General features: G+C 34.8%; 1 protein-coding gene and 1 pseudogene across 1 annotated transcript; both read left to right on the top strand.

Annotated features, from left to right (window-relative positions):
* Positions 1 to 3,764, top strand: part of LOC149209456 (coniferyl alcohol acyltransferase-like) — a 24,927-nt pseudogene extending 21,163 nt beyond the window's left edge.
* A 1,040-nt stretch (positions 3,765 to 4,804) lies between these two features.
* Positions 4,805 to 6,742, top strand: LOC149209455 (proline-rich receptor-like protein kinase PERK7). The gene is made up of 2 exons (XM_089398630.1): positions 4,805 to 5,039; positions 6,654 to 6,742. The coding sequence occupies exons 1-2, from the start codon at positions 4,805 to 4,807 to the stop codon at positions 6,740 to 6,742; spliced, it is 324 nt and encodes a 107-aa protein (XP_089254756.1).
* The last annotated feature ends 4,186 nt before the right edge of the window (positions 6,743 to 10,928 follow it).

The following is a 10,928-nucleotide window of genomic DNA, read 5'->3' as shown; positions in this document are numbered from 1 at the left end:
TTCTAAGTTACATCATTAATATACCCTCTTTGGTCATTGCAGGTTATACTTCTCTTACTGGTGTACAACGACCTGGTCAGGCATTTTAATGTGTATCAATTTTTCCTCTTTTGTGGCAAAGAAGTTTTATAAAAATAAATGGAGTTGGAATGTTTAATCTTAAATTTACAAAATCATCAAGAATTAGGTGGTGGTAAAAGAAGACAAAACATGTCAATTTAAATTCAATTTCATGTCATATTTTTTCTAAAATTTAATATATATTTTTTACCTAATTTATTCATTTTCTTTAAAAGATATTCATTAATATTTTACATAAATTTTTAAGTAGCGACAAAACTACGACCCCCCATTTCTCTATTGATTTATGTTTTTTAATTCCAATTTCTTTAAGAGATGTGCTGTAAGCATTCTAAAGATTGCTAAACAAATTTAAAAATAAAAAGTAAGCATATTTTTTAACTATTATTAAAATACTAGTAAAAATGATAATCTTTTTGTATATATAAAACCACAACCCAAGAACTATCCTTTCAAGTTTATAGAATCAATTTTTTTAATAGAAATTTGAAAATAACATATAATAAAATGTTAAAATTATTTTTTGAAATTTTTTAAAATATATTTTAAATTTTTTATTATAAATTTTTTAAATATGATTATAATAGCATATTTTATATTATTCAAAATATAATATATAAAATTATTAGTTTAGAAATTCTAATTCTAATTTTATATATATTTTTAAAGAGTTTTAGAATTTCATTTAACTTTACATATTTAAATCTATATATTTAAAAAAGTTATTTATATTTTGTAAGTGATTAACCATAATTTTTACCAATATTTACTATCAGTTGACTTATTTACAAGTTGAGTATTTATTTTTTCTAACATTATTTATATTTTTTGAACCCATTAATAGGTTCACTATAGCTTTTACCAAAATTTTTTGTCAGTTAGCTTTGTTACAAATTTAGCATTTATTTTTTATAATTAACAAGTATGAAACTCAACTCATTTAATTGATATTTTTATATTATTTTTTAGTACTTTTTTGCTTTTGCCATATAATGAGACACATTAACGTGCTTTTACTTTCTATTGCTGCTTTTCAGTGCAACTGAATATATCATACGTCTAGTGTGTGTTGTATATGTGAAATTGTAAAGTTCTAAAGGTTAGAGGATGAATTGAATTTGAATATTCGGGAGCTTGAATTATAGTTGTAAATTAAATTCTCTTTGTGCAATAAAGAGTAAAATATCCATTCCAGAATTCAAGAGTCAGCTGAGCTCGTCATCTCTTGTGTGCCGAGGACAAGCTGAGAGCACAATGGCTAACTGTAAGAATTTTTTTTCGTTTGCTTTTTAATTTTCATGTCGTCTTTCTGACTTTGAAATTTTTTCTATAACACATAGGACCAAAACTTTCCCTGTTTTATGATGGTATTGCCTGTTCGATACAATGTTTTGGAGGAAACAGTGTTTATTACGAGTTGTAAAATTTTACATATTATAATTCATTCCTATGTTTGGTCTTTCTTTTTTGCTTCCTGCAGTGAAGTTTTTATATTGCATAGGGGTAGATTCCTACACAGTGGCAATGGTGATATAAGGTAGAGTGGTGAGGTTAAGAGGCTTTTGTTGTTCTAGAGGTAAAGGCGAGTGCTTTCTTATGTATGATTTTGCACCCAATGGCAATCTATTGCAGTTTCTGGATGCAAAAGATGGGAGGGTACTTGATTGGCCTGCCAGGATAAGGATTGCACATGGTGTTGCGAAAGGTAAGTCTCAAACCGTTCTTTGTAGGGGATTTCCTTGTTGGTTAGATTTTGGTTTGTTTTCAGATCTCAATGTTTACTAGGGAAGACATGTATTAAGTTATTAACCCAGATCTGATATGCATCTTCAGATAGCCAAGCCCAACGACGCATATGTCCATTCAAATATTTCATATAGATAGGCCATTTTGCACAAACACAATGCATTCAGGCACCATCTAGATTTTATAGATTTAATGCATCTAGCTTCTATACACATGTACACACACAAAAAGGAATGGAACAATTGTTTTCTCTTTTAGAGGTCAGGTAGGGAAGGCAGACTCGCTCACAAAATTGATGGATCACTCTCACTCTCATTAGAATTGAACTTGCACTGCTACTTTTCCATCTAGATTTAATTCACTGACACTAAATGCAAACACAAAAATATATAAAGAATTGATGGATCACTGAATTGATGGATCACCCCACCCTCATTTGGTCTAATCTCACTTCTTGAATCTCTGGCCATGACTAGAAACTAGTATAGATCCATCTAACTCTGGGTTCAATTCTAACATTTTGTCCCAAGTTGTGAAGTCAGGAGATGCATCCTCAATCTTCACAACCTTCAGGTGCACATCCGACCTGGGTTTAGATGGGTCTATGTTATTGTCCACATCCAATGCTCCAATGCACCCAATATGTTATCTAAATTCAATACTCTGCTGCACAGAGGTACACACAAATAGAAAGAGTTAATGAATTATCTCACCCTCACCTGAGTTGTAGAATGCACTGCATTTCTCTGGGTGCACCAACTAATGAAAATAAGCGTTGGGTGTATGCATAAGCCACAACCAGCTTTCTTTGATCATAAGAATACTAACTACTGGAATGTTATACAAAATTCCCCTCGCAAAGAGAAGTTGCCACATATGCAGTTCAACCAATGTTCCAGATTTTCAAACACACTTCCTAGCCCTTTGGGACTTCTGGAAATCATTAAACTGGTGGTATTTAAGGTTATGTAAAATGGAAGAGATTTGTCCGATCTGTTACATGCCCAGAGATATCAAATTTCTCGAGGTGCTAATCTCAATGTTTTCCTACAACTGCTTAAAGCGTATCCTATGGAGGCAAAAAAATTAAGATTGACATTACCTCCCTCTATATAATAACTAGACAAAGAACATATTTATAATACCACATTCACACCCACATTCACACTAGGGCTACATACAAAAAACAAGAAGTGTTGATAAATGTCTAGGGCACAAAAATATTGAGCAGCAACCAACTCCATAGGTTCATGGAAAACATACCCACATTTAAGTATTTGGAGTATTGCCTACATTTCTAATCAAAATTCTCCACGAAATGAACATGTTTTGATATAATAACTTGTAAATGAGATAGATAGATCATTGGTATGGTATATTTTAAGCCTGTCGTTTATTTATGTTGATAGTCACTCGCTGTTTGGTTTTGTTATCTGGTATCAATCTGCGCAGGCATTGAGTATCTGCATGAAGGCATAAGCAAAGCTGTCGTGCATCAAAACATCTCAACTGAGAAGATTCTTCTTGATCAACACTTAAATCCTCTTCTTTTAGATTGCGGTTTGCATAAACTTTTAGCGGATGACATAGTGTATTCAATCTTGAAATCTTCTACAGAGATGGGATATTTGGCCCCAGAATACACCACAATTGGTCGTCTTACAGAGGAAAGTGATGTGTATGCTTTTGGAATCACACTGCTACAACTTCTCACTGGAGAAACAAGGATAAACTCTTCTTCAATAAGGCCTCTTGTACAATCTGGGAGGCTGGATGAATTCGTAGATATAACTTTCGAAAAGGAGTACTCAAAAGAAGAGGCTTCTAAATTAGCACGCATTGCATTGGATTGCACCAGTGAGGTTGCTGCTCAAAGGCCTCCTATCAATGTTGTACTGCAGAAACTTGCTAGGATTGATGAAAAAGAGCAATGGTGACTACTTCAATTCACTTGATCAGGCATGGCAATTTTAGAATGTGGATTCATCCAAACATCTTTGTTTGGTCTTTCGGTTAAAGATCCATATCCATGTGTAAAAGGTTTTGCATTACTTGAAACATTCATTAACATTCAGAGATCCTTCAAACCCTTTGATATGAAATTCAAATACCTTTTTTTCTTCCTGTATAGATTATACAGATGTCAACATTTAATCAAGAAAACAAATTAACCATTTCGAAAGTGGATTTTAGTTTGTGAATTTCGATGTTTAAATTATGCAAATATTTTTCAATATTTTAACTGTTTGGCACAACGCTAACCAAGGGTTGTACCCTTACCTGGGAGCTTAATTTTCAAGATCTTCATCCAGATTCTTATTAAGAAAATATTTTGTATGTTATGCATGGTCATGCAAGCTTGCCACTTTATTTGGTTGTATTTTTCTTATATTCAGGCAATTCATGCCCTGCATATTGTCAAGATATGTTGTAATTAAGCCATACTTCTTGGCTCACAGTTTTTCAGGAAGTCAGAATGGTAATTTTTTTTGGTTGCATAATTTAGTTACTCTGTCTAAATGTATACACTTGGCATCACTATTCTTTTGTTTTACTTTTGAAGAGAGTTACCCCTTCTGAGGGTTTGTATTCCTCTATTATTGCTATATATTTTGGCTTAAATGATATAAGTGAGTGCATTCTCTCAGTTATATTATAGTTCTCTGTTTGTGTACTATACCGTATAAGATTAGAAATTTATAATATATTAATCCCTTATTTTCCTTTAATTATTTCACTCTTGTATTGTGATTTGATTACCAAGAATTACCTGTTTCATAACTATTGGTTGGAATCCTTTGGCAGATGACGGAATAGGATGTGAACGCTTCCCGAGCTATAGATTCAACTTCGAGGAAATTGAATCTGCAACACAGTATTTCTCTGAAAAGAATCTACTAGGGAAAAACAACTATTGTGCTGCTTACAAGGGGTATTGAGAGACGGGTCTTTTGTGGTCATCAAAAGCATCAGTATAATGAGTTGCAAGACGGAGGAATTAGAATTCCGAGAGGGTCTCAAGACTCTTTTGCTACTTGGGAATGAAAATGTGGTGACATTAAGAGGCTTTTGCTATTCTAGAGGTAGAGGCGAGTGCTTTCTTGTGTATGATTTTGCAACCAACGACAATCTATTGCAGTGTCTGGATGCAAAAGATGGAAGGGTACTCGATTGTGCTGCCATGGTAAGGATTGCACATGGTGTTGTGAAAGGTAAGTATCAAACCCTTCTTTGCAAGGGATTTCCTTGTTGGTTAGCTTTTGGTTTGCTTTTAGATGTGAGTGCGCTTATGAATCATACGTATTCTGCCTTAACTAACACATCCACAAATATCTTCAAGAAATTTTACTAGGGAAGACCTGTATTAAGTTATTAACCCAGATTTTATATGCATCTTCAGATAGCCAAGCCCAACAATGCGTATGTCCATCCCAATATTTCATATATATAGGCCATTTTTCACAAACACAATGCGTCCAGGCACCATCTAGATTTTATAGATTTAATGCATCTAGTTTCTATACACATGTACACACACAAAAAGGAATGGCACAAGTCCTTTCTCTTGTAGAGGTCAGGTAGGGAATTTATGGATCACCGAATTGATGGATCACTTCACCCTCATTTGGTCTGAGCTCACTTCTTGAATCTTTGGCCATGACTAGAAACTAGTATAGATCCATCTAACTCTGGGTTCAATTCTAACATTTTGTCCCAAGTTGTGAAGTCAGGAGATGCATCCTCAATCTTCACAACCTTGAGGTGCACATCCGACTTGGGTTTAGATGGGTCTGTGTTATTGTCCACATCCAATGCACCCAACATGTTGTCTAAATTCAATACTCTGCTGCACAGAGGTACACACAAACAGAAAGAGTTAATGAATTATCTCACCCTCACCTAAGCTATAGAATGCACTGCATTTCTCTAGGTGCACCAACTAATGAAAATAAGCTTTGGGCTTATGCATAAGCCACAACCAGCTTCCTTTGATCATAATAATACTAACTAGTGGAATGTTATACAAAATTCCCCTCGCAAAGAGAAGTTGCGACATATGCAGTGCAGGCAAGTAGATGATGGTGCATCATCATATAAACATGTTCAACCAATGTTCCAAATTTTCAAACACACTTCCCAGCCCTTTAGGACTTCTGGAAATCATTAAACTGGTGGTATTTACGGTTATGTAAACTGGCAGAGATTTGTTCGATCTGTTACATTCCCGGAGATATCAAATTTCTCGAGGTGTTAATCTCAATGTTTTCCTACAACTGCTTAAAGCGTATCCTATGGAGGCAAAAAAATTGAGATTGACATTACCTCCCTGTATATAATAACTGGATAGAGAACATATTTATAATACCACATTCACACCAGGGCTACATACAAAAAACAAGGAGTGTTGATAGAGGTCTAGGGCACAAAAATATTGAGCACCAACCAACTCCATAGGTTCATGGAAAACATACCCACATTTAAGTATTTGGAGTATTGCTTGCATTTCAAATCAAAATTCTCCACGAAATGAACATGTTTTTATAAAATAACTTGTAAATGAGATAGATAGATCATTGGTATGGTATATTTTAAGCCTGTCATTTATTTGTGTTGATAGTCACTCGCTGTTTGGTTTTGTTATCTGGTATCAATCTGCATAGGCATTGAGTATCTGCATGAAGGCATAAGCAAATTTGTTGTGCATCAAAACATCTCAGTTGAGAAGATTCTTCTTGATCAACACTTAAATCCTGTTCTTTCATATTGCGGTCTGCATAAACTTTTAGCAAATGACATTGTGTATTCAATCCTTAAATCTTTTGTAGGCATGGGATATTTGGCCCCAGAATACACCACAGTTGGTCGTCTTACAGAGGAAAGTGATGTAGATGATTTTGGAATCATACTGCTATAGCTTCTCACTGGAGAAACAAGGATAAACTCTTCTTCAATGAGGTCTCTTGTACAATCTGGGAGGCCAGATGAATTCATTGATATAACTCTCGGAAAGGAGTACTCAAAATAAGAGGCTTCTAATTTAGCACGCATTGCATTGGATTACACCAGTGAGGTTGCTGCTCAAAGGCCTCCTATCAGTGTTGTACTGTAGAAACTCGCTTGGATTGATGACAAGGAGTAATGATGACTACTTCAATTCACTTGATCAGGCATGGAAATTTTAGAATGTGGATTCATCCAAACATCCCTGTTTGGTATTTTGGTTAAAGATCCATTTCCATGTGTAAAAGGTTTTGCATTACTTGAAACATTCATTAACACTTAGGGATCCTTCAAATCCTTCGATCTGAAATTCAAATACCTTTTCTTTCTTCTTGTATAGATTATACACATGTCAACATTTAACCAACAAAACAAATTAACCATTTCGAAAGTGGGTTTCAGTTTATGAATTTCGATGTTTACATTATGCAAATATTTTTCAATATTTTAACTGTTTGGCACAATGCTAACCAAGGGTTGTACCCTTACCTGGGAGCTTAATTTTCAAGATCTTCATCTAGATTCTTATTTAGAAAATGTTTTGTATGTTATGCATGGTCATGCAAGCTTGCCACTTTATTTGGTTGTATTTTCTTATATTCAGGAAATTCATGCCCTGCATATTGTCGAGATATATTGTAATTAAGCCATACTTCTTGGCTCATAGTTTTTCAAGAAGTCAGAATGGTATTTTTTTTTGCTTGCATAATTTAGTTACTCTGTGTAAATGTATACACTTGGCATCACTGTTCTTTTGTTTTACTTTTGAAGAGAGTTACCCCTTTTGAGGGTTTGTATTCTTCTATTACTGCTATATATTTTGGCTTAAATGACATAAGTGAGTGGGTTCTCTTAGTTATATTATAGTTCTCTGTTTGTGTACTATATTGTATAAGATTAGAAATTTATAATATATTAATCTATTATTTTCCTTTAATTAGTTCACTCTTATATCGTGATTTGATTACCAACAATTACCAGTTTCATAACTATTGGTTGGAATCCTTTGGCAGATGAGGAACAGGATGTGAACGCTTCCAGAGCTACAGATTTAACCTCGAGGAAATTGAATCTGCAACACAGTATTTCTCTGAAAATAATCTGCTAGGGAAAAACAACTATTGTGCTGCTTACAAGGGGGTATGAGAGATGGGTCTTTTATGGTCATCAAAAGCATCAGTGAAATGAGTTGCAAGATGGAGGAATTAGAATTCCAAGAGGGCCTCAAGACTCTTTCGCTACTTGGGCATGAAAATGTGGTGAGGTTAAGAGGCTTTTGTTGTTCTAGAGGTAGAGGTGAGTGCTTTCTTGTGTATGATTTTGCACCCAACGTCAATCTATTGCAATTTCTGGATGCAAAAGATGGAAGGGTAATCGATTGGCCTGCCAAGGTAAGGATTGCACATGGTGTTGCGAAAGGTAAGTCTCAAACCGTTCTTTGCAGGGGATTTCCTTGTTGGTTAGCTTTTGGTTTGTTTTCAGATCTCAGTGCGCTTATGAATCATATGTATTATGCCTTAACTAACACATCCACAAATATCTACAAGAAACGTTACTAGGGAAGACATGTATTAATTTATTAACCCAGATCTAATCTGCATCTTCAAATAGCCAAGCCCAACGTCGCGTATGTCCATCCCAATATTTCATATATATAGGTCATTTTGTACAAACACAATGCATCCAGGCACCATCTAGATTTTATAGATTTAATGCATCTAGCTTCTATACACATGTACATACACGAAAAGGAATGGCACAAGTCTTTTCTCTTTTAGAGGTTAGGTAGGGAATTGATGGATCACCGAATTGATGGATCACTTCACCCTAATTTGGTCTGAGCTCACTTCTTGAATCTCTGGCCATGACTAGAAACTAGTATAGATCCCTCTAACTTTGGGTTCAATTCTAACATTTTGTCCCAAGTTGTGAAGTCAGGAGATGCATCCTCAATCTTCACAACTTTGACGTGCACATCTGACCTGGGTTTAGATGGGTCTATGTTATTGTCCACATCCAATGCACCCAATATGTTGTCTAAATTCAATACTTTGTTGCACATAGGTACACACAAATAGAAAGACTTAATGAATTATCTCACCCTCACCTGAGCTGTAGAACGCACTGCATTTCTCTGGGTGCACCAACTAATGAAAATAAGCTTTGGGCATATGCATAAGCCACAACCAGCTTTCTTTGATAATAAGAATACTAACAAGTGGAATGTCATACAAAATTCCCCTCGCAAAGAGAAGTTGCCACATATGCAATGCAGGCAAGCAGATGATGGTGCATCATCATATAAACATGTTAAACCAATGTTCCACAATTACAAACACACACCAGCCCTTTGGGACTTCTGGAAATCATTAAACTGGTGGTATTTAAGGTTATGTAAACTGGCAGAGATTTCTTCGATCTGTTACATGCCCAGAGATATCAAATTTCTTAAGGTGCTAATCTCAATGTTTTCCTACAACTGCTTAAAGCATATCCTATGGAGGCAAAAAAATTGAGATTGACATTACCTCCCTGTATATAATAACTGGACAGAGAACATATTTATAATACCACATTCACACCAGGGCTACATACAAAAAACAAGAAGTGTTGATAGATGTCTAGGGCACAAAAATATTGAGCAGCAACCAACTCCATAGGTTCATGGAAAACATACCCACATTTAAGTATTTGGAGTATTGCCTGCATTTCTAATCAAAATTCTCCACGAAACGAACATGTTTTGATAAAATAACTTGTAAATGAGATAGATAGATCATGGGTATGGTATATTTTAAGCCTATCGTTTATTTATGTTGATAGTCACTCGCTGTTTGGTTTTGTTATATGGTATCAATCTACGCAGGCATTGAGTATCTGCATGAAGGCATAAGCAATTCTGTTGTGCATCAAAACATCTCAGTTGAGAAGATTCTTCTTGATCAACACTTAAATCCTCTTCTTTTAGATTGCAATCTGCATAAACTTTTAGCAGATGACATAGTGTATTCAATCCTGAATTCTTCTGCAGGCATGGGATATTTGGCCCCAGAATACACCACAGTTGGTTGTCTTACAAAGGAAAGTGATGTGTATGCTTTTGGAATCATACTGCTACAGCTTCTCACTAGAGAAACAAGGATAAACTCTTGTTCAATAAGGCCTCTTGTACAATCTGGGAGGCCGGATGAATTCATTGATATAACTCTCAGAAAGGAGTACTCAAAAGAAGACGCTTCTAATTTAGCATGCATTGCATTGGATTGCACCAATGAGGTTGCTCCTCAAAGGTCATGCATTGAAAATGTTTTGTATGTTATGCATGGTCATGCCAGCTTGCCACTTTATTTGGTTGTATTTTTCTTATATTCAGGCAATTCATACTCTGCATATTGTCAAGATACATTGTAATTAAGCCATACTTCTTGGTTCACAGTTTTTCAAGAAGTGAGAATGGTATTTTTTTTTTTTTGGTTGCATAATTTAGTTACTCTGTCTAAATGTATACACTTGGCATCATTGTTCTTTTGTTATACTTTTGAAGAGAGTTACCCCTTCTCAAGGTTTGTATTCCTCTGTTACTACTATATATTTTGGCTTAAATCATATAAGTGAGTGGGTTCTCTCAGTTATATTATAGTTCTCTATTTGTGTACTATATCGTATAAGATTAGAAATTTATAATATATTAATCTCTTATTTTCCTTTAATTAGTTCACTCTTGTATCGTGATTTGATTACCAAGAATTACCTGTTTCATAACTATTAGCAGAGTTTTATGATTTTGGGGCCTAAATGTTCTTTTAAATCTAAGAACCGTTATGTATATGGGATTGATGCTGTTCCTTTTTGGCTATAGGGTCGAACATTGAGCCATGTATCTCTCGTCTAGGTAAAAGACCCCTTCCCTTCTTTTTTCTTACAAGTCCTTAAAGTTTGATCCTGGCTTTGTAATGACTTCAGAACTCGATCAATTATAGTTTCAACAATATTATTTAAGGCCCTTGAATCTACAAGCAGCATTAATACAGTCCAAGCTGATGGGGAAGATGACCAGGGAGCAAAAGAATAAGTCTAAATAAAAGCTTGCTATAACCAGT

This window comes from Pinus tabuliformis, chromosome 1_2 (assembly GCF_031772625.1).
Source record: "Pinus tabuliformis cultivar Carrire ecotype Pingquan chromosome 1_2, CPIR1, whole genome shotgun sequence".
NCBI lineage: Eukaryota > Viridiplantae > Streptophyta > Pinopsida > Pinales > Pinaceae > Pinus > Pinus tabuliformis.
The sequence above is the reverse complement of the archived record's forward strand: the minus strand, read 5'-3'. Positions and strand labels throughout refer to the sequence as shown.